Source organism: Ostrinia nubilalis, chromosome 4 (assembly GCF_963855985.1).
Source record: "Ostrinia nubilalis chromosome 4, ilOstNubi1.1, whole genome shotgun sequence".
Classification (NCBI taxonomy): domain Eukaryota; kingdom Metazoa; phylum Arthropoda; class Insecta; order Lepidoptera; family Crambidae; genus Ostrinia; species Ostrinia nubilalis.
The window spans coordinates 17,803,084-17,828,628 of NC_087091.1; the positions used below are offsets into that span (position 1 = coordinate 17,803,084).

The 25,545-nt window shown below is 36.5% G+C and overlaps 1 protein-coding gene across 1 annotated transcript in view; it reads left to right on the top strand.

The window, feature by feature from the left end:
• The window catches only part of LOC135071289 (QRFP-like peptide receptor), a 176,763-nt gene that overhangs the window by 48,306 nt on the left and 102,912 nt on the right, over nucleotides 1–25,545 (top strand). The window contains exon 2 of the mRNA XM_063965079.1: nucleotides 21,660–21,802. Coding sequence (XP_063821149.1) covers nucleotides 21,660–21,802 — 143 coding nt within the window. The remainder of the gene's footprint in view (nucleotides 1–21,659; nucleotides 21,803–25,545) is intronic.

Sequence of the window (25,545 nt, forward strand, 5' to 3'; positions counted from 1 at the left end):
GTCTTTGTGGAAATCCTTGGGGGAGGCCTTTGTCCAGCAGTGGACGTCTTTCGGCTGAAACGAACGAACGAACGAATAGGTATGTGATGCACCGAGAGCATTGTCTTGGATGTTACTTGATTTCATCATCATCATCAATATCATGTCCTTTAGTCTTCACTGCAGAAGGACAACCCCTAATACCAAAGGCAAAAGGGAGGATTTGGGCTACACTCCCTTTGCTGTCTAGATGAGAGACATGTTTTCTTACTACCTATTCATAAAAATTCAAAGAACAGGTTAAGACAATCCTTATGAAAAAAGGATACCTACTATAAAGTAAACGATTATTTAAATGACGAGTGCGTGGAATTTGCCTGCCTAGCTCGCACTTATTACGTGTCATGTAAGCTATAAATTACAGTATCTCATTGAAAAAGAGGCTGAAAAAGGTGACTGAGTTTCTTCTGCCACTTCTTCTCAGCACCAGCCCATAATGTTGTCCCGAAGTGGTGGTAGGGCAAGCTATATTTGGGACGTGTATAAGTGCCCTGGAAAGACCCTATGTACTGAATAAACTTTTTTATTTTATTTATTTATTTACTTTGTACTCGGAAAGAGTAGGGGTTGCCTTATTCTATCTGTCAAAACCACAAATTAAAATTTGTGCTAGCTTAACCTAACTTTTCACACACACGCGAACTTCGAACGGGCTCATGAACTTTATTCGTATTTTTAATGAGATTGTTACTTTGTTATCAGTAGTTAGCTCCAGTACTCGTTTAGTTTGAAACTAGGGTTGCGACCTTAGTAGTTAGCCCCAGACAAGAAAAAAAGTTCAATTATAGCTAATTGGTTTCGTTAGTGCGCGGAGAAACTTATGAAAACATGAAAAGGGCTGTAGCGTAGTAAACGAGATCTTTGAATGAAATTTTTGACTCTTATATAGCAGTCATTAGGAATACTTTTATCGAAGCAAAGTAGTGAATTAAGGGATTATTCTCAAACGTCCTCTATCAAATTAACGATCTCTATTACAATCTTTGTGATGCTAAACATTATAGGTACTATTGTACCGATCATCGCCTACGGTGTGTAAACAAAGGAAAACGGTTCAATATACAAACAAATGTATATTATGAGAAGACACAGGTTGTAACCAGTATGACGTCTTGATCGTTAAACAACGATTACACGTCACTGTGTAAATTAATGATGAGGCATAGATATGATAGATAGATGCTCGTTTGCCTCCTGTCACATAAAAAAAAAGTTCGCAATAAGTTGAAACCGTGTAAGGTACGAGTTGCTAGCTCTGAAGCTGAAGAGCTTTATTCTTAAGAACTATGGTCGGATTTAAAAATATATTTTTGTCGAAGAAGGCTTAAGGCTACAATCACCCTACATCCGATTGGGGCGGAGCTGTAAAATGTTGCCCAAAAGGGAAATATTACTCAAACTATTTTCTGCTAGTACGTTATAAAATTTATATTTCGGAAGAATTTTATCTAGTTATTAACAAAATTGACCAATTATGTTCATTCGATTTACATGAAGAAGGCACTGTGTGTATATCATACTTTTGTTATTGTGTTAACAATATAAAAAGTTAATTCCTAAAAGAAAATATTACCTATCAAATAATACTAAGCCAATAACCAAGTTTCTCATATTTTATTCTTTCTATTTCATCATATTTTATCCGATACTTCCAATTCTCGTGTGTATTTTATTAGGATAGACCAAATAAATTCAAGATGCCTTATTCCCAGCGGTTTATAATATATTATATTTGCTATAAAATATTCTTGATATTGTGCTACGCCTGTGTATAAAAGTTCAATTCATTTTAATATGATATTAAAAGGTCTAATCTATTAGCTCTCAATTTTTCAGGAAGAGTCTTCGTCGCTACTAGATATAGGTACGGTTTAATATAAATTTTACAACTCTACTCTCAAATATCATGAGTTTATATTTTGTAACGAAGTTATCCTATTACCTAGATCCACTCTATCTTTATAACTAGCGGCCGCCCGCGACTTCTTACGCGTTTTACCTCCTTAGGGGTGGAGTTTCGTAAAATCCTTTCTTAACGGATGCCTTCGTCATAACATCTACCTGCTTGTCAAATTTCAGCCCGATCCGTCCAGGGCTTGGGCTGTGCGTTGATAGATCACTATGTCAGTCAGTCACCTTTGATATTTAGATTTCATCCAAGAATCAACCACTGTTCGTTCAGTAAGAACTAGGTTTACGATTTCTGATACCTAAACGTGTTAATGTAAAAAATACTGTGTGAGATCAAAGTTCAAGCTGAAAGCTCGCATATTGGAAATTTATTCACAACTTTACTAGAACTAAAACGGCACGTACGAGCCACCCACGAGATGTTGTGGCATAAACGCCTTTATTTTGATGCCCGTAAATTTCATAATGGGACGTCAAGTTTGGGAAGTTTAGTGCTAAGTGCAACCAAGTGGACAGAAACTTTAGGAGGTAGTTCGCTCTAACGATCGTCAGCTTACAACGATTTGCGGTCAACGACTTTTAAAGCTCATGTGCTTTTAGATAACGTTGTTCGCGTATATTCTGGCTTCTTACAAACAAGCCTTATAAATTATAAGGCTTGTTTTATAATTTATACTATTATGTATGAAGTAGGTATAAGTATTGTATTTTGACGTTCATTAGTGAAAATTGAATAAAATATTTTTGATTTTGAAATAATTTCAGGCACGGATTTTAAAGGGGGCGCCAAATGGAATGAAGGGGTGCTTTGTGAAAAAAAAAGGTGTTTTAGCGCAAGTTATTCTATCGTTAGTTAATTTGAAACGCTCATGTCATCCCTTTGTAATACATCAAAGTCATGTGTGCGTTTTTTAGGCATCTCAAGATGCCCCAAAAAAAATTACCCCGGTTAAAAAAAATTGTTGATACGTGGCTGGTTATTTTATATACGCTTGTGCTTACGTCGTTCTGCTATTATGAAGGCTTGCATGACTGGAGTCACTTTGTCTGGAGGTTTTTGGTTCGATTGGCAGGTAGGGTAGAATACACAGTGCATAATCAGATTATGTCCCGATTTGATTATAACATTTCAAGCTTGAATCAATCGGGTTGTCCGTAATAGGAATGCTTCGAAGGGCACGTTAAGGTACACTATAAGAGATCAATATCGGTATCTTACAGCAAATTATTCATGTTAAATTACGTCATACCCTCCAAACGCGACGCCCAAAATATGTATGATTATTTTTATAATAAGTCAATAATTATTATAACCTTTATAAGAGGCTAGATACTTTATGTGATAGAAAAAAAGAAAGCAGATATAAGGAAATTGTGAATCAAACGAAGTGAATTCCAAGAAGAAAAGTTAATCAAGCTTGAGTTAACTTTAACTTCTAATATAATATTACCAAATCTGTTTTCCCCTCCTAAATAAGATTTCCTCAACAAGTATTATTTCCCGGAGGGAAAAGTTACCAACCATATTGATGTTAAAGTGAATAATCTGCAGATGGCATACGAGTAATTTGCTATTAATATGTTTAATGTAAGATATATCGGACTGTATAGTTACGGGACGCGAGACTGAGACTAGTGTTTTACTACTTTTTTCAGTGATTTCCCTTTATTGAGACCTGTTAACTATGGACATGTTTGGTATTGTTTACCTCTGATTAATATTAAGTATGTACAAATAAATCGCTAACAATTTACAATTAAGGTATCATTATTTATTGCAGTATCAGTTAACGGACCATTTAAAGCACCTAATTACGTCTGCTGTCATAATGTTATGTACCTAACCGGTGGCAAAACTGTTAATATTCTTGCCATGAAACCAAAACGATTTCTTCAACTGGAAATATAAACCAAGACGGGATGATCTAAACCCTTATATCGGGCCTTAACGCCGATAGTCACGCCTCATCGCACACAAACCTCATCTCTGAGACGTGAACAGGTTAACAGCTATCTTCTTTAATTTCTCGATCTAATCAAATAAGTAACACATCGATATTTTTACGATTTTGAAAAGCAAACATCATATTCCGAGTCAGTGACTTAGTAAAACTGGATTGCTTTTTGCGGCTTGCAGACCGAGAGCTAAACTGTTATTACAGATCAGGATGCATACCTACCTGACGCAGTTTTCCTTATGGGACGGGGTGATTTTGGGCGATTTTTGAAAGAGAATTATGTAAGTAATATCAAATATTTGGATATAACAATTTAACATAATATCAAATAGGTATTTGATAGAATTTATTGAACCAAAATGGCACGTACTCAGCGTGTGTCATGCTCTACTGAAATTGACGCTGCCTAGTAGAAACCATCTTGAATTTAGCTCAACTATACGACTACTAATGCGGAAACTTCTGCAGCTTTATTTATGTGAGCGAAGTTGAACTTTATTTATATGAGCTTTTGGTCTGTAACCCGAATTATACCTTTGATTTGGGAAAGAGTTGAGATTTTCAAAGCTAAATGACCGCGCAATTTGTTTTTTTTCTGGGACCATCAATCGAGTACGTCAAAGGCAATTCAAAGCGGTTTCACGGTGGGTTGTGTCATCAATCTCTTTGAACGATTTGGGATCTCTAACAGTTCTGCAGGATTATCTTATCTGTCATCGATCGAAATCACTGAAAGGTAGCGATAGTGATTATAGAGCGATTTCGAAATCGTGTCGTGGAAGTTTAGGGCGCTTTATTTTAAACGATTAATTGGTATTCCTACTTCTAGTTGTATGTTTTACAAGTTGCAAAATTTTTGTTACTACGACCTAACTATTTTGTGGTAAAAATATTCTTTGTTTGTACTTCATCGTTATATTTTTGTTCTAACTTTTGAATTCTAGGCGAAACTAATTACCATTTTGCTTTAATAAGAGTCTACAATAAATAGTAACTTTAAGCAAAACACTGCTGAAAACACACCATTCCTATACTACCACGCAGTTTGAAACATTTTCTGCTTGTTTCCTTTACCCAATTCCTTTGAAAATTGACTGTTACTAAGCACGATACGTTTTGTTCGACCAATTTAATTTAATTTTCAAGATAATTACTACAAGCAAATTCCGAATTAAACAAACGCTTCGTAATACACGCTCTACTTTTTCCTTCTATCTTATTTCTAAAAACAAGTATATTCTATTTTATTCCATTCTCTGCGGAGCGCTACCACCCTCACAGTAATGGCACCAGCATGAGACGCTAGTGTAGTTTGTCCATTTAAGTCGACTTTTGCAGCGTCATTTCAGAGAAAGTACACATAATTTGTCATTTAGTGTCAGGGTTCTTTTACTAAAAGGAATTACATGGTTGATAAAGTGATGCATAATTTTCTTTTATCATGAGGATGTTTTGCTTTCATCTGTGTTACCAGAAACTGATAATTATGGCGCAGTTACACTATGCGAGAAATTGATGGAACTTTTGTTCCATCGCGACCACGCGCACTCAAAAATAATTGAAGTGCGTGTTTTACACTGTATGTCTCGATCAATTTTCGGCATAGTGTAACTGCGCCATTATAGAAGTGTAGGCAAAAATTCATACGGTCCCCTAACATGGCACAAAACTCTTTGGTTGAAGACAAATATTATTCAGGCAGATCCAAATTATCACAATCCTCAGAGACCGAAAGTCTAAAGATAGACATTCGATAACAGTCTATAGCCCTTGGGTAATATAAATCGTTTCATAATAAGATCATCAATAATATTTCGTCTTTACTCCACAATTGATTATTCCGTATTACCTCAAGGTTGATTAACTAGTTAGAATTGATAATAAGCCTGCCTATCGTACTCTCTTCATGAAATAAAGGAAAAAAACAAACATTTTACTTTGTAAAACGCAATAATTCTAGGAATTAGTTTACTAAAGTACGGCCAACGAGAAGCGATACCAAATGTAAACAAACCCAATGTCATGGTCATTTGGAATAGCAGGGGTTTGATTTTGACATATTTTGGCGGGAGAACGAGACATTACGACAAATGCACAAGATGGGAAGAGACAGAATAGATTGTCATTTTGACAGTCGAATCGACCTTTTGTATCGCTGCTAGTTGGCCGTACTTTAGGTTTGGTACTATCGAATGATATAAATTGTAAAGTTGAGAATCAATCTAAAGATTTTATCACCAACCAACCAAGAGACCTGGAGACTGAAATTGTTTCCATAAAGGTGGACATACACTAGAGCATTTTGTCGACCATTTCTGTAGTGTAACTTTCCTACAAATGGTTCAATATAAGGTAAAAGATCAGTTTCTAAAGCACGTTTACATGGTTCTTAAAAGGTTAATGCAATAGATAATAGAGTATATCATGGAGCGGCTCGTTGTTCTGTTACAAGTAAATACTCTAGTCTAAGCTCACCTTAATTAAGGTTTTTATTATTATCGTATAAGTCGATGATAGGGCTCGGTGACGGTTTACTGCTAATGACAAGAATAAAAGTAAGTAGAAAATCGGAGACAAACAACAAAACGCCTCGTGTTCGTCACGAAACAATCCCGGGATTTATACCTCGTCCTTGATGAAAATATGGTATTGTTTATGTAAACGTAGTTACGAAAATTAACAATTACTAATATTATAATGCGAAAGTACATAATTGTCTGTTACTTTGAGTCCCGAGAAAGAACAAATGATAGTTTTAATCCCAGTTTTGAAACAGAGACACGCGCGTTAAAAATTATCTATGACAGACATTTCATGCGAAGTTAAAAATCTAGTTTAAAATAACACGGATCTGGAGGAGTGATCAAAATCGCAAGAAACCTGTTTCTACCATAATAGTGTAGCAAATATGAAGTTAACGTTAAATGAATAAGGATAAGCTTTAAATAAGAGAGAGTCTTCAAGGTCTCATGAATGTTGAAAGTCACGTAGTAGAACCCATTCTTAGGCGATTTAAAGCTTATTCTAAAGGTCTAGAAAATTCCCAAAGGTTCTGTGCACTTATTTTCGTGACTTTAATATTGCTAACGGGGTTATTACCCGTCTCGCTAAGCGCAACAAACAGTTGTTGCTCGCCTCATTTCCCACTATACAGTTGATACAGTGTGTTTGGAATAGGGCTAGCGATAATTTAAGGCGATGTTGTGATGTCAATGTTATCGATAAAAATGCCCCAATAAACGTGCCCGTCAAAACTGAATTAACTAAAAACTAAAATTCATTATTTTTTTTAAGTTTTTTGGTCATTATTTTTCATTTTTGTGTTTTTTTAATGACACATTATTGGCTAACATACTTATGCAATTTTTTATTTATCAATACAAACAATTTTTATGTAGAGTCACATAAAAAAATTAAGCCCCCCCCATTCCAAGAGGAGGGGGTGGGCCCACATATGGGGGCATTTTTGTCGATAAAATTGACATCACAACATCGCCTTAAATTATCGCTAGCCCTATCCCAAACACACTGTATAATGGCGTCTGCACAACACTATTCGCAAGGCAGATTGAAACTGATGTTTCTGGCTTGGACTTTAGGGATCTGTAGTGAAATTGAAGAGCAGATAAAATTTAGCATTTTTCCCTTCGGACTATAACAGGTTAGTGTAAGAGTACGCGTTTAACTCATGTATTATAAAATTTCATACTTAATAAAAATTCCTTACCAGAAAATATTAAAAGTGACTTTAGATGAAGTAATTGCTTGCTTCTAAAATATTATTAAGGTAACAACGTACAACTACGGAACCCTACACTGCGCGTGCCACGACACGCACTTGGCATTTTTTTATAAATGTGTTATAATAATAAAATGTGTACTGAACCTTAACCTGAATATCCTACTTCCTACTAATATTATAAATACGAAAGTTTGGATGTCTGGATGTCAGGATGTCTGGATGTCTGTTACTCTTTCACGCAAAAACTACTGAACGGATTTTGATGAAACTTTACAGTATTATTGTGTATAACCCAGAATGACATATAGACTATAATTTATGACGATCTGTGACAAACTAAATTTCACGCGGGTGAAGCCGCGGGCAAAAGCTAGTAGTTTATAATTAAGTAAACCTCTGAATCCATTCGCCAAAAGAAAATGGAGCCACATTCCTTGGATGGCCGCTCTAGTAAACATATTGCGTAGTTAAAACAATAAAATATCTTTGGATATTTTACTGCCATTTAATCATAAATTACGAGTAAGAACGATGTTATATTGAGAACCAGATTCCAGATAAATCTACCTAAGGATGACTTGCATACATTTTAAATTAAATAAATAATAAAATTGTGAACAATCTAAAACTAACGGTATCGATAAAGCTAATGAGCTGCTGTCATAGTGACATTAACGTAGTGTCAATGTCACACTAGAAACGTCAGGTTAGCGGTTAGAGGAACGCGCGTGGACGACTCCCCGCGCTTTTGTGCTAATTGATGAATTGTAATTTAAAATGAGGCAATATTGTATAGGTAATGTGAAAGTAAAGTATCCAGTGTTTTATTTATGAGAAATTGAGAATAGATCTACCGGCTCCTAACAGTTGTTTACGCTAAGATTGTGCGGGGAACGAACTCTAGAATTCTAGATCACTGGCATAGTACTTGAAACGCGAGCCAATAATAGGTCACGCGGCCGCCTAGTAATCGTTCGTTCGTTCGTTTCAGCCGAAAGACGTCCACTGCTGGACAAAGGCCTCCCCCAAGGATTTCCACAAAGACCGGTCCTGCGCCGCTTGCATCCAGGTACTTCCCGCGACCTTTACCAGATCGTCGGTCCACCTAGTGGGAGGCCTGCCCACGCTACGTCTTCCAGCTCGTGGTCGCCACTCAAGAACTTTCCTGCCCCAGCGGCCATCAGCTCTTCGAGCTATGTGCCCCGCCCACTGCCACTTGATTTTAGCGATTCTGCGGGCTATGTCAGTCACTCTGGTTCTCCTACGGATCTCCTCATTTCTGATTCGATCACGCAGGGAAACTCCGAGCATAGCACGCTCCATCGCTCTTTGGGTGACCTTGAGCCTTCTTATGAGGCCCATAGTAAGCGACCACGTCTCAGAGCCATACACCATCACTGGCAACACACACTGGTCAAATACTTTTGTCTTGAGACACTGCGGTATTTCGGACGTGAGAATTTCGCGAAGCTTCCCGAACGCTGCCCAGCCGAGTTGGATTCGACGATTAACCTCTTAAGTATTAAAGAGGCGATTGAGCGTAACAAAGGCTCTAAAGTGTTCGCTAGGGATCTGTCTGTTGGCCAAAGTCAACTGACCAAGCTGAAGACCGAGGATGGCAGAGACATCTCGTCGGGGCCTGAGTTATTGGAAGAGGTTGAGAAGTTCTACGGACAATTATACACGAGTGTACGTACACCTGTCACAAATCTAGCCGAAGACCCAAGAGCTAGACTGACCCGACACTACACCGAAGATATCCCGGACGTCAGCCTGTACGAGATTAGAATGGCTCTCAAACAGCTGAAAAACAACAAGGCACCGGGTGATGATGGAATCACGGCTGAGCTTCTGAAAGCAGGCGGAACGCCGGTACTAAAGGCTCTTCAGAGGCTGTTCGATTCCGTCATACTTGAGGGAAAAACGCCTACGGCATGGCACAGAAGTGTGGTGATACTTTTTTTCAAAAAAGGCGACAAAACCTTGTTGAAAAATTATAGACCCATCTCACTTCTGAGCCATGTCTACAAGCTGTTTTCGAGAGTCATCACGAATCGTCTCGCACGCAGGCTCGACGACTTCCAGCCTCCCGAACAAGCCGGTTTCCGAAAAGGCTTTAGTACCATAGACCACATACATACGCTACGGCAGATTATACAGAAGACCGAGGAGTATAATCAGCCACTTTGTCTGGCGTTTGTGGACTATGAAAAAGCCTTCGACTCGATCGAGACCTGGGCAGTGCTACAGTCTCTCCAACGGTGCCAAATTGACTATAGATACATCGAAGCGCTGAAGGGCTTGTACGAAAACGCCACAATGTCGGTCCGCCTCCAGGATCAGAACTCGAAACCTATCCAGTTGCAGCGAGGGGTGAGACAGGGAGATGTCATATCTCCGAAACTGTTCACCACCGCCCTGGAAGATGTTTTCAAGCTTCTGGACTGGAGCGGATTCGGCATAAATATCAACGGCGAGTATATCACACACCTTCGTTTCGCGGACGATATCGTAGTCATGGCTGAGACCGTGGAGGACCTAAACACAATGCTCGATGGCCTCAGTAGAGCCTCTCAACAAGTGGGTCTTAAAATGAACATGGACAAGACAAAAATTATGTCAAATGCCCGTGTTGTACCCACTCCTCTGAAGGTTGGAGACACTACACTCGAACTTGTTGACAATTATGTATACCTGGGACAAACAGTCCAGTTAGGTAGGTCCAACTTCGCCTAGTAATAAAATGAAATAAAATATTCTGTATTATGTATCTTCTAAAGTAATAATGACGGCACGTAAATCTAAACACCATTGTCTAAAGTTCTTGTAAATAGAGCTACTTTGGAAGAAAACAAAATATTGAACTATTCCGCTAAAGTCTGACTATTGTTCAAAACAAGTAAGTTTGAGGAATCGCCTTGATTTAAGCTGACAATTTCAGACTAATTAAATAATGTCAATCAAGACTTAGCACGTTTTAACAGAATAAAGGGATTTAAAACTTACTAGTTTGTTTTAGTTCGAAATCTAAGTTAACTCAAGTAAGTAGATTTAATTATTTGCATGGAAAATCTCAACACAACGTCGGAAGTAAATTGAATTTATTATCAGGTCTTTGAACCTGTCACGAGTCGCACAGAAAATGGATTTTAATTAATACGTAACCGCGACTGAAACCTTACTAGACGTAAGGTTTAAAACTTGGTTAGCCTTGATGTTTATGGTTAAATGTAACAAGCCCTTATATTTACATAAATACTAATTTTCTGTAGCTGTTACAAAAATACAATGTTACGAGTATGCTACGAGTACGCTACGAGTGCGCTACGAGTGCGCTACGAGTACGCTACAAGTACGCTACGAGCACGCTACGAGTACGATACGAGTACGCTACGAGTACGCTACGAGCACGCTACGAGTACGATACGAGTACGCTACGAGTACGCTACGAGCACGCTACGAGTACGATACGAGTACGCTACGAGCACGCTACGAGTACGATACGAGTACGCTACGAGTATGCTACGAGCACGCTACGTGTACGCTACGAGTACGCTACGAGTTCGCTACGAGCACGCTACGAGCACGCTACGAGTATGTTACGAGTGTGCTACGAGTATAGGGACACACCATTTTATTAAGCTTTATCACTTACCGTCAGGTGAGATACAGGCCAAGAGCTTCCTCGTTGTGGATAAAAAAAAAATCATCCAGTAGCACGTCCTAAAAACGCTTGCTTACGCGATCTCCACTCAACTTCGCTCTTCAATATTTGAGTGTAAAACTAAACTACAGTGGTCATATTATTATTAGAAAAGAGCCAGCAGCACAGCACATTCTTCAAGTTTTTGTTGTAAAATTGCAACTATTTCAATTAAGACACCATATCGTGGATGTGTTTCAATATACAAAGTCAGTCTAGCACTCTTGATCGTGACTCAGGTGGGTACCAAGGTATGGCTCCATTACCTACCTTCCAAACACTAAACGCGTAACTACTTCGGTTTAAAAACGATTTTAATTCTTGTGTATAGAAAAATGACGCCAAGATAGTTCAAATATATTATGAAAGACGTTGATCCAGAGTAAACATGATATGTAGCAGAGTCAAATTCACATTGATTTATTCTACTGTGTTGTTTTGTGACGTCATAAATACAGTTTATCACATCATCTACTGAGTTTTGTGAACTCTGTACCAGTTGCTTAAGAAACTTTGTCCTTATATAAATGTAAGTAGTGTATGTAAATGGTAAAAGTACAAAACAGCTTTTAATAAAATACATTGTATTTTGAGCGTGCCCAAACAAATGTTTCGACTACCCAAGATAGTGTCAACGAAGAGGGCCGACCCCAAATAATAGGAAAGAGCAAGGAAAAGAAATTATTTTATTTTGATACCTTTGGACCACCAATATTTAGCACACCCAAAATACTCGAAAAATAGTAAAGATATTCATTAAATAACTAATACACAAAGTGCGTTAAATTAACGACTAATTTAAAAGTTCGTGTTACACCGTAGTGTTACAGTACGAAAGAAGTACAAGACAAGGCAATAAATTATAACTTGGATAATCATAAAGGCATTTCTTTTAAAAACAATATTAAAATACATAATCCGATTCTCTCAAACAAATCTAAGTTTTTAATCTTTCGCCCGAATTCAAAGTAGGTGGTCTTTCTTTATCAATAATTGCTTAAATTGTGTTATACAAAGTTATTATACAGGCTGTAAGAGCACTGCACACTGACACGAAATATAGGGACGAAGTTTAAAATTGAGTAAAGTAGGTATTTTTCCCCAAACTTACAATTAAATAAATAGATCACTTAATAATAATTAAACTCATAAATCTACTAATACACGGCACAGGTGGAAAAGTTTACGGTGGCTGATGTCAAAAGTCAAATGCAGAGCTTACTATCCAGTACTTAGGTCCTTTCCAGGGCGCTTACTTATGTCTCAAATATAGCTTGCTCTACCACCACTTCGGGACAACATATGGGCTGGTGCTGTGAAGAAGTGGCGGAAGAAACTCATGAGCCAGAGCCAAATATTTAGAGTAAAGGAGTGTGAAAAAGAAATGCACAGAGAATTATGTATTTTTTCTTAAATAATACAATTAATTATATTGTGTTATCTACAGTAGTCTTCATTTAAAATGTTGCCCCTCACATCCTGTATATCCAAAAAATTGAATCTCGTTTCAGTTCAAATCCCAAATAACAGAGTTTCAGCCTGAACTAAGTGAAGAAATGTATTTCTAAGTGATCCAAGATAAATTGGTTTTAACTTCAGCCATTTCAGTGGTGTAATCTTGTAAGTTACAGTAATTACTTTTTACACTGATTCTTTCAAGTTTCATTCTCTCATTAAATTGAAAGATTAAGGTCTAAAAATAATACCGAGATAAAGTTTAGCTTAAAATATTTCTTCTTCTAATTCTAGCCATGACCTTCAACTAAAATAATATTTTTAGGTGAAAAATATAAGTAAATGTTAATGTTTCAGGTAAAAAGTGATACCTAATTAAAACTCGCACAAAAAATTTTACCTGACATGAAATATTTTTACGTAGCAACGCCCACACGATGGCACTGTGTGGTTTTCATCAATTTCTATTTGGGATTTTATGTTATAGAAATAAAATAAATTGAAATCTTTGATTTAGCATACTAGTGGTACTAGTGAAACCTGCATTTTATTCTTTGTTGGGTTTACATTAAGCTGTGCTCAAAATTATAATGTGCAATTACTTTGAAACCTTCTTTATTTTCTTCAACAGTCCCTGCCTTGTTCATTATTTTTCAGAAACGAAATTTTCTTAACCCTAAAAATAAACATTGTGTCTTGGGCTACAGCCTTAAATAAATAAAACTAACTGAGAATCTTTTCTTCCATTATTAAAGCATTAAAACCAATATTTGAGGTTTTTACGCAGTTTTTAGTTGTTTTCAACACCTCAAATTTAATAAAACCAACCTTCGTAGAAACTTGTCTGATATTCGCAATTCCCGGAGTAAAAGGCGCAAATAGAACATTTTTATTGGAGCATAAATTATTTCACGGCCAAATCTACTGTTAAGTTTTTATGAGGTTTTTTCTAAATGAGAATTTTCACCTTCTGTTAAATGAAATCGCTTTCATACTTTTCTAGATAAGATATAAGCTTGTTACAATAAAATACTCGTATATGGAACATTTAAAATAGAAAAATACCGGCCTCAACGCGACATTTTTATATGAGTTACATTATCCCAACTAATATTATAAATGCGAAAGTAACTCTGTCTGTCTGTCTGTCTGTTACGCTTTCCCGCTTAAACCTCGCAACCGATTTTGATGAAATTTGGCATAAAGATAGTTTGAGTCCCGGGAAAGAACATAGGATAGTTTTTATCCCGGTTTTTGAAACAGGGACGCGCGCGATAAAGTTTTACTGTGACAGACAAAATTCCACGCGGGCGAAGCCGCGGGCGGAAAGCTAGTGTGTTAATAAATGAAATCTTTTGTAGAGCATTTAGTTTTAACGAAACGACATCAAAACTGCGCTGGATTGAGTGCATGCTATCTACACTCGGCATCAAATAAATCGCACCTCCCGCGACAAGCACTTATCAAACGTATGCATCCCCACTTCCCAACAACATTGGTACCATTTGAAAGCCTAGTTCTAAACTTCATTTCATTAAAGGAAAGGTTTTTACCCCAAAAATGTGTTTAAAGAAGGATCCAGAGTCACTTCTTAAAAAAATAGGAAGTTACGCTTGAGCCAACTTTTATGGCTATAAAACTGTTACATTGGAATTAATTGCTAAGTTAACTGTCAAAAACGACACGTAAGATCATTATTTGGTTTTATAACCACAAAAATTGGTCTACTTGGTCCCAGAGGTGACCCCAAGTGAGGCCTTTTTTCAAGTCACATCTATGTTACCTGTTATTTGTTAATAAAAAAATTAATGTGTTTTTCTTTAAGTTTATTTATTGGGCTTTCAAATAACAACAATATTGTTGGGGCACCATGATTGTGTCAGAAGATAATCTTTAAAGTAAAAAAAAAAAATCGCGTCACGGATGGTGCGACTTATTTGATGTTGAGTGTAGTTCTAGGCTATTATGGTAGCTCTAAATTAGAGATGTGACAGCTGCGTCTGTTGTTAAAGACTTAAAAAGGACATGAAGTTTGGACGGCCACAAGGAGTGGCAAACTTTGGCTTTAAATGGGGATAGCTGTAGATATTATTTAGGATACCTTTGCGCAGCAGCGAATATAAAATAATGAATGAAAACATTATTATTTTTGCTACATAAGAGTGCCAGTTCCAATTTGTGTTAAAATATGAGGGCACTTATCATTTTGGTCCCCATGGCTTTTATTCTCCGTAAAATAATAGAAACACGAGGAAATTACAACAATTTATAACGTTTTTCTTCGCAGCACTACCATTAGGTATTACAAAAAGCTCTATCTTGATAATGAATAGCTTTTTGGTTTGGAAGGACTTTTATTTCGGATCGTGTGTAAATTTTTTGCAATAAGGCTATTAAAAAGCACTTAGGTATATGACCTAAAACTGTATTACTACTTCATAAACTTCCTAAATAAACTCTAATAATTATGCTTAGAAAAATCGGCACAAGAACGAGTTTCTATTGTCAGCTAGCTAATCATGGTCGAAAATTACTAAATCTACGAGTACTTTCATATGATACAAAATAATGACGTAGGCGTATCCTAAACTAATAGTTTAAGGCTGGGTTGCAACATCTTAATTTAACTTTAACAAACGTCAAAATTCTGTCAGATTCCATACAAAAAACACCGGTTATCGTCATACGATCAAAGTTAGGTGGAACTCAGTCTAAATATTATTGCCTGATGTTAGAGCTAAATTTGGAAATGACTAGTAATACAAACCCTTTCAGGGTTCAAATAATTGAGGGTTTTATCTCCAATTTTATGAAAATGTGGTCAAAATTTTGGTCGAACTATCTAGTATCATAGGGTCAGAGTCACCATTTACGAGTATTACCTAGCCATCTGTTGTTTTCCTAGTTTATCTAATGGCGTTCTAGATAAGACAAAATATTTTGCATAGACCTTAGATCGAGTAAATGAAATGAGAACATGACGTAGTGTTTTACCTTAAATAAGAATGTAGTAAAACAATCATCAAGTCCACTTTATAGTTTGTATAGTTTGTCTTAGTAATATAATTTTTTATGTTGTACCTTTTATGATTTTAGCATGTGAATATTTTACAGCTTTGAATTTAATCAAAAACAATTCCATAAAACTGCCTAAAACAGGACAGTTTTATCCTGGAGTATCTCAAAAGAATACATTTCGCATAAAGCAGATTTTGGTTTAACAACAATGTTTATAAAAATGCCCTGTAGGGATGCCTTACGTTTTTACACGTGGCAATCCACAAAGGGGTTGTAAATAAGAATTGTTCGTTCATAAAATGGCATACTCGTGAAGTGACGTAATCGAAAACGTGTAGACTTAGGCACCTGTCATGTGGGTGTGTGAGTGTATCAGGTGTGTTCGAAATTGAACATCGTCCCGAGTGGCTCTTTTAGACAAGTGCAGATCTTTTTCGACAATACCTACTAGTTAGTAGTTTTGGACAGCACGAACCCAATTTATGGAATTTTATCGAGAATTTAGTGCAAGTCTTAGGCTGAGTTGCGCTAACATACTTTGACTGTAACTTTAACAATAACCGGTATTTTTTGTATGGCGTTTGACAGATTTTGACGATTGTAAAAGTTCTATTAGGATGGTGCAACTCTGCTTTAGTTTTAAGCTTTTGGAATTCGCTCGTGTTGATTTCGTTCTGATAAAATGTTCGTAGCGTCCTACAATCCCAAACAATCTCACGAATCTAGAGGATTCACAAAAATATTAATTGACCTTTCACACGAGTATTCCTAAAGGATATGAACTTTTGGGTTTCAGTAGAAACATTTTTATTTTTCAAGTTTTTATACAAAAGGCTATCAATAACATATAAAACCGAAACAATGTACAGAAGAATATATTATTAAGCTCTTGTGGATGTAAAAGGTCTTCACGGGGTAACGGCCGCGGGCTAATGTTATAAACAACGCCTTCCGGGAATACCCTTATGTTTTTTCGAGCACAATACGCCTATTGTGAATAACAATTGACAACATTCATGAAACAGCGGGTGATCTGACGCAATAGAACAAGAGAAAAAATTATATACCTACGTGTCCATTTAGGTGGAGGTTTATTCACTAAGGCTGACCACATAACTTTGACCGTAACTATAACGATAACCGGCATTATTTGTATGGAGTTTGACATAATATTTTAAAGTAAGATGGTGCAACCCAGCCTAAGAGTATATTATGTACAAACAATCCTACTAAAGTTTGTATGGATTAAGTACGTGTGCTTGTTACTTTTCCGTGCAAAAACTGTTAAAACGGATTTTGATGAAACTTTTCAGTAATCTTGTGATGATGTGCGACTATGTGTGTGATAAATTGAATTTCATGTAGGTCAAAAAGATAGTGGTATCTAATAAATTCCACTTTTTCTATTTGTCACGTTTTTTGCACTCTAACTTCTGAACCATTTCTTATATTTTTGGATATCTTATATTTTTAGGGTAATTTAAAAATGATAAGTATTTATTAACTACCTAAGATAGCTATTGTTTAATTTGAAATGCCGTTGACCGGACTTATTGCTAGCCAATTACTAAAAGTCGCCAAGTTTACCAATTAAGAACTTGCCAATTTGAGATTCCCTAGAACTCAATGTTCTTTCATTAGCAAAATGTCATAAGTAGGAAAGTATAGCCAGTTTAGTTTCTTTCTGGAATTTGCTAAGAACGCCTAGCTACCGAGGAGAAAAAAAATCAGCCTTACACAAGCTTTATTGCCAATTAGCAATATTGGTAGCTTAACTCCTTTTCGATATTCGCCTTGATCTTGAACCTCACCAAGGTTAGAAAGAAATGTACCTACTAACATGAAGTTTTAGAAATACCTACATACTAAGTACCTTGGAATCTACCCTTCATACTGAAGACTGCCCCTAGTAGGGCTTATAAGGATTACGTGGTCTACGTAGTATCTGTAAAAAGTTGGGCAGAACTGTAATACAATTTAGACCTTAGCACATCACAAAAAGAACTAGAGCACCGCAAAAAGTCCGTGGGTATAATCTTTTTGTCGACGAGCCTCCGTGGACAAAGGCTGAAGTGGTACTTAGGGTATTTCTTCTGTGCTTCTGTTTAAAATAAACATTTACTCTTTGGGATGAGTAGAAACAAGTTTGGGAAATTGAGATTTCACTCAGAGATCCAACACTCGATATTTTTAGATCTAGTAAGTTGTGTGAATTTATGTATTCATTATTGCTTTTTGTAGGTGATCCTCAAAACACAGTCGTTTTGCTTTATTTTGTTTTGTAAAGTGTAGAGGCGATAATGCGAATAGATGTTGTAGTACCTACCTATGTTAACGGCTAAGTAAATCTTTCCATACATTGCGTATTACATACGAGTAGACCTATTTCACATACGTGGTAGGTATTTATTTAATACTTTGCGTTTATTTTGTACAATAAGTCTAGGTTAAAAGAATAATTTACCTTAGAAGACAATAAGACTTCTCTACTTAATGCACCTAACGTGACCTAAAGCACGGTAATAATATCATATAGTATTACCGTGCCTAAAGTTTTGTTCGCGCACTGAATATTATCCTACAGATATGAAACCTAAAAACGCACTTGAATGACACTTCCTATGTAAAAAATAAAGAGCTATCATACCTAAAACAGCTTGCCACCGACAACGTCTTGAAAATATGAAAACACTTACCTGAAACAAAAAAAAAAACAGTATTATTATCAACAAGTCTTCCAAAGCACTTCTTATTACTATAATAATCGGCACTGAATAATGGCACATAGTACGCAGAACTGACGGCCGATGGGGCAGCAAGGTTCTGGAGTGGAGGCCGCGTACCGGATAACGCAGCGTGGAACGTCCACCAACAAGGTGGACCGACGACATCATAAAAGTAGCAGGGAGGCGCTAGACGCAGGCCGCTAACACTAGATCAATATGGAAAACATTGGGGGAGGCTTATCTTCAGCAGTGTACGTACCTCCTATGGTCGAGATGATACTGATGATGATAAATTACTAAAGAGCTACAAGCACGACAGAGTGGTCATTAAGTAACAAGAAATAGAATAACCGATGAATTGCAATAGGGATATGCATCGATTTTAAAAGTTAATAAATTATGTTTAAATAAACACTTTTGTTGAATCATAGAATTTCTGGAAAACTAGTATTGAAACCGGACTGGAATCGGACCGAAATATTATTTCGGATTGAAAAATGTTGTTTACTAGTTTTTTTTTTTTTTTTTTTTTCATTTATTGGGGTCAACAAACAGTTTACACAATGAATGCTTATGAGCTATATACAATTCTAACTTAGATAATTGTGAAACCAACATAGTTAACCACATATTACTATAAGAGTACTTAATTAGTAAGTTGAGAAGCTATAATTAAAGAAAAACAATTATAACGTAACCTAGTCCAACATTCAAACCATTATGCCTTCTGTTAATTTATCTAATACAAGTTTTTTATATGTGCTGATTTTAGAAGAGAATATATCTATGTGATTAAAATACTTATTATATATCTGCGCTAGTCTATACGATGGTGAACGCTTTCCAGCATTAGTCCGACATATATCTTTAGCAAAAAGTTTAAAAGTACGGCAGGCTCTCATGCGTGGCCTACTCGGTACTTGATATCTTATCCTATCTGTAATACTGATACAATCATATTTATTATGACAAAAATCATAAAGCAGGGTAGCCTGCAATAACAGTCTCCTAGTTTTAAGGCAGGGCAACTCATACCTTTCCAATAATCCAGAATAAGGCAAACGGCCACGATAACATTTATAGTTCATACACTTTAGGTATTTTTTCTGTACTCTTTCTAGACTATCAGAATATTTATTATAGTAAGGATCCCAAATAGGTATGGCATATTCCAACTGAGAACGAATTAAAGATTTGTAAAGATGAAGATATGTAGCTGGTTTCCTAAAATTGTTAGCAGATCGCATGACAAAGCCATACATTTTGTATGCTTTGTTACAAATATTTTCAATATGTGAATCCAGCGTAAGTTTACAGTCTAGTGTAACCCCTAGGTCCCTAATTTGCTGTACTCTATTAAGATTGACACCACAAATTGAGTAGTTGTACTCTGTAAATAATCTTTTTCTTGTAAAAGTTATGCAGTTACATTTATTCAAGCTTAGTTTTAATTTATTTTTATTACAGTATTCCGTAAATCGGTCCAGATCTTGTTGAAATTTGAGGTGGTCAGAAGTATTATTAATTGTACGATATATCTTAAGGTCGTCTGCATATAATAAAAAGTTGCAATGCTTAAAGCAGTCAGTGACGTCATTAATGAAAACTACAAAAAGGAATGGGCCCAAAATTGAGCCCTGTGGGACACCAGAAGTTACAGAGACAGTTTCGGATTCGTGCCCATTGATTACCACCTTTTGTGCTCTATTTGTCACATAAGATTTGAACCATCTCCACAGATTCCCCCGTATACCATTATAGGCGATTTTTTCTAGTAATATTTTATGATATACCCTATCAAATGCATTTTGAAAATCGGTGTACACACTGTCTGTCTGTTTGTTGGAGTCTATATTGTAAAATAAATCGTTGGTGTACACTACAAGATTGGTAACGGTAGAACGTCTACGGACGAATCCGTGTTGTTGTGGAAGTATGTTATTGTGGAGAAGAGGATATACGATATTATGTATAAGCCTCTCAAACAGCTTCGCAAGAGTGGGTAAAATGGAGATAGGTCGATAGTTTGCGACGTCTTTCTTAGAACCGGCTTTGTGTACTGGAGTTTTAAAAGTTATTATTTTCTCAAATGCATTAGCGAGAAGGAGAACTCTACTACTAATGTGTTCTATGAAATACAGATACACTAGTGATTAATTTCTTAAATAATTTGTTTGGAATGGATGAAGAAAAAAGAGTAAAACTGCAAGTAACGAGTAAGATCCAATTAAACCTGTCTATGCAGCACGAAATGATTGCATATGTTACTTAATTTATTCGGTAATATCTTTTAATTTGTAGCTTGAATGGTTTTTACATGAATCAGATTGTAAACTTATTCCAAAGTAGTAGGTATATTAATGGTTTAAAGGGTAATATTAAACGTTACAAAATCATTTTGCACCCGTGTAATTTATACCGACAAAAAGAAAAGGATTGTTTTCACATTCAACACACATTGCACACTGGCGGTTGTGCACATGTGATGTGATGTGGGTTCCCATAAAACAATCCTCATAATCTCCTGCCCTCGGTTTTCCGTGTCCACTTTGGGTCACGGATTTTCCTAAATCCTTTTTAAAAGGTGACCCGAAGGTGGAACGTGTTTTATTTTGAGACATAGTAAAAGTGAAAGTAAGAATGTTCTTATTAACCGATTTATACACAAACATTTTTATTTTTATTTTTAAACGAAAAGTTTTCCTAATAAAAAACGTTGATGCTCTGTCATAGTCCCTACGTTTATTTGTTTAATCTTAGTGCCACATTATAAATTGTTGAATAAGGCGAACTTAATACTTTTGCCTGTTAAACTTCGGATGAAACAAATAAAATTCGTTACATACTTTAAAATTATCAGGGTAGATATGTACTACCCTAACATCAGGTGCGATTGTGGTCAAATACTTGCCTTGTTATGCATAAAAAAATGTGTAGGATATTGTTTTGTTACGACGAGTATAATCGTTAGCGTTCCGATTAAACATAACATAAGACGCTGTTGGAAGATGTCCTACTAAAACTTTCCTTTGACTATGGTCATAAGACCCAAGCCTCTCTTACTATCATTCACATTAGCAAGCTCTAACTTCGTGTCTTTGTTCCAGCGTCACCAACATATTCCTGGTGAACCTATCGGTGGCCGACCTGCTGGTGACGCTGTTCTGCATGCCGGTGCAGATCGCCAAGTCCGTCACCCTCATCTGGTACTTCGGGGAGGTTATGTGCAAGACTGTCAACTTCCTTCAAGGTACGTACTTAAATTTAAACTCATTTATTTTCGTAGAAACACGGTAGGATAAAATGTAGAACTCTTTTGTCGACAACTAACTATACCAACATTAAAAGGAAAGTTTTGTATTTTGTATGTTTGTAATGAATAAACTCGAAGGCTGAGTTGCATCACCTAACTTTGATCGTAACTTTGACGATAACGGGTGGTTTTTGTATGTATTTTGACTAATTTTTGACGTTTTTCAAAGTTAAAGTAAGATGGTGCAACCCACCCTTAACCTACTGGCTCGATTTCAAAAATTCCTTTACAATTAGAATGCGCTACCGAAAGCTAAGACACCTACATAAGATGTCCCAATGCTATCATTCTGCACATCGTCCCTAGCGAGATTCAAGCTGCTACACTAAGTGGCAGTCAATCTTAAATCATAAAGATCTAGGTAATCATCTGAGTAAGCTCACTCAATTCCCCCTGAAACAATGGCGATAAATGCGAGCCCATCCAATTAAACAAAATCAGGATTCATTGCAAGCATTAGTCTTGTGTCTGTTAGGCGACGTGCAAGTCTGAGATTAAAGTAGAAAATAAATCAATTTAGATGAATATGAATCCAGTAAGATAATTTAAGTTGGTACTTATTTTGTATTTATTTAGGTTTTTGTCTTGACCTATAAATCTATGAGTGTTACATAATTGTAGAGATAAATTGGGATATTGATAACTAGCGACCCGCCCTAACTTTTCATGGGTGCTAAGTTATACATATAAATCTTCCGCTCGAATCACTTTATCTATTGAAAAAAACCCCATCAAAATCGGTTGCGTAGTTTGAAAGTCCCTAAGAATACATAGAGACAGACAGCGGAAAGCGACTATGCCTACCTAGTGATAAGCAATAATAACCAAAAAAAGCAGTAAGAAGATTAAAGAGTACATATCATTAAGCTTTGTAGGTCGCAAAAGCAATTATTGTAGCAGCTGATAAGAAAAGAAATATGATATGCTTTTGTTTATTTTCCTCCCCAGCACCTTTCACAGCTAACAAAGGTTCCCATTAAGTGTGATATAATGTACAGGCGGAAGCATACTAAGATAAACACTGTGGTATCATTAAGTAGGCTTAACAAAGCGGTAATAGCCGAGTGACGAAGGTCTCTAAAATAAAATAAAATAGGTTATTCAGTACACACAACCACACTGTTAACTATCCATTTCCGTTTCTCTCTCTCGCTCTCATCAAATGGTGATTCTTTGCGAGACGACATGACAGGCAATGGATAGTTAACACTGTTGCCGATGGTAAATACGCCCTTTCCCCAAATATAGCTTGCCCTACCACCACTTCGGGACAACATATGAGCTGGTGCTGAGAAGAAGTGGCGGAAGAAACTCAGTCAGCCTCTTTTTCAATCAATACAGTAATTTATAATTTACATGGCATGTAATAAGTGCGATGGAGGTAAGGTCCACCACGCACTCTTCTCATTTAAATAATCGTTTCTCTGCCGCTATGGACTATATTTGAAACTGCCTAGCTCACACCAGTACATATCTTGTAAAATCTTTGAAAAGAGGCTAACAATAGTGACTGAGGTTCTAGCGCTGCTTCTTCTCAGTACTGACCCATATTACTGTCCCGAAGCAGTAGGGTTGGGACGTGTAAAAGTGCCCTTTGTGAGCCTAATCGCATAAATAAACAATTGGAATTTAAGGTGTCGTGAACTCGTGAACCGTCTCGTATCACAAGTATATTTAGCTTGCCACAAGAAATTAAAACATACGTGCTGTTTTATTACAACAATGTATGTCTGACGCCCTGCAACAATGTAGGTATGTACTTAAGAATCAATTTGAATCCAACAAGGTAATGCTAATTACTAGCAACAAACGAGGTCAAGCTTTGTATAAGCATTTAACGTAATTGCTTAACTTAACAATCCCGAGGACAGCTTTCTTTATCCAATACAATATCACATTTTATACTTTTTTATATTCAAAAAAGTTCTTTTGTATCTTTAGCTACTTTAATTTTCACAACACTTAAAAATATGATAGATCTAGGCACACACTACTCGAATTTAATTAGAAATGAAGTATCTATGTAACAAGTAATATTCTGTGGAAACAGCTAAAATTAGACAATAATGTGCCTTACATTTAACGTTAATTTTTAAGCAAGCAAAGAGGATATCACAATAACTTAATTAATTTATCTTAAGATTAGTTTTTGCGCCCTAAAAGAATAATAGTTTTTCCAAACTGACAACCGAAATAGGTACTCCACTCACGAGATACACAATTTATCCAGCAAAATATTTCAGCCTAGAAATAAACCAGACAAACAATTTTTGTCAGGTCGTGTTCAGTGAACAGACACTTCAATAGCGCGTTACTTGCCGACGACATTGACAGTGAATCAAACTTTAGTTCACTAAGTTGCCTGGCGCGTCGCTAAAGTTTGCTTTGGTAACTTTGGATATAATGAAAGTGACTATAGATTTATTTGTAAGTTTTTAATGTAAATGCATTATGATAGGGCGTCTTCTAAGTAGTATGTAGTAATACTATGACGTATCTATTTATTTACAAAAGATACATTTTATGTTTATAAATTCGTCACCTGGTATTGTAACACTTTTTTTTCTTGGCGAGATTGAATACTTACCGATTTCCACAAACAAACATTCCAACTGACTGTAAGGTCACATATTACAAAGTGTACAGTATTTCCTTTGTCACTTGATTGTGTCGTCGTTAGAGATTCACTGAATTTAGATTAACTTGTATTAAAAATTAATTACGTTGTTTTGGTGAACAGAGCAATAAATAACCTCACTTTTGAATGTCTCCGTTTGACAGATCAATGCGTTACGTTCCATTCTTTTAGTATAGAAGAAGTGTATAATGAAATTAAATATTCAACACTAAATTTTTATAAAACTTAATATTTAGGCTCTTTAATTTAAATTCTAGCTATTTCTAGTATTTTCCTCAATGTTTATATTAAAATAACATTGTAATGTATCTTGATCGATCATGGGTTCGGAACGTTCTAGAAATTTGACATATTCTGAGCGAAACGAAACGCGCGAGAGACGGTCCGAATACTATGAGTGAAGTTTCTTCTGTTTCTAAAAGTTAAATTAATTAATTAAATTTAAATCGGAGGAGCAGTTTTGTGAGTTCTCATATCGAAATTATTCAATAAGAGGCTGGTTGACTCAAATAGAACTTATTAGAAATAGAAATAAAAAATAAAAATGAAGAAACATTTTTATTGTTTGTTATTGTTGGGTTTGATTCGGACCACAAGTCACAGGTGATGACCGGCGCTTTTTGGAGTGTCCTTTCCTTTTTGCTTGGTTGTCCGTGCTCGCGAGTGGAGGTTCGGGTGTGCGTGGTGTCCTAGTGTCCCGATTCTAAGGGGTCTGAACCGTGCCGATTCCCAAATAAACGGGCAGGGCACGCATCGTCATCCTCAGCGAAAATAAGGGAATTCAGAAATAAATCCGAAAGCCCCGTAATTTTGCGGACCCACTACCACGTGCTACGCTTAGCCCCACACTTAATCGAGATTTTGGTTGGGCAGTGCTCGGTGGCGAGCTCTGCGCTGTGTCCTGCTTTAGCGGCTGTCGCCGGATTTTTTCCTCCGTTGAAGGAGGTGTTTGGCACCGGCTGTCCCGCAGTGCCAGACGCTTGCTGCGCCCGACGGGTGCGGAGGGGGTTGAGCCGAGTGGTGGTGACTAGCGCGCTAATTC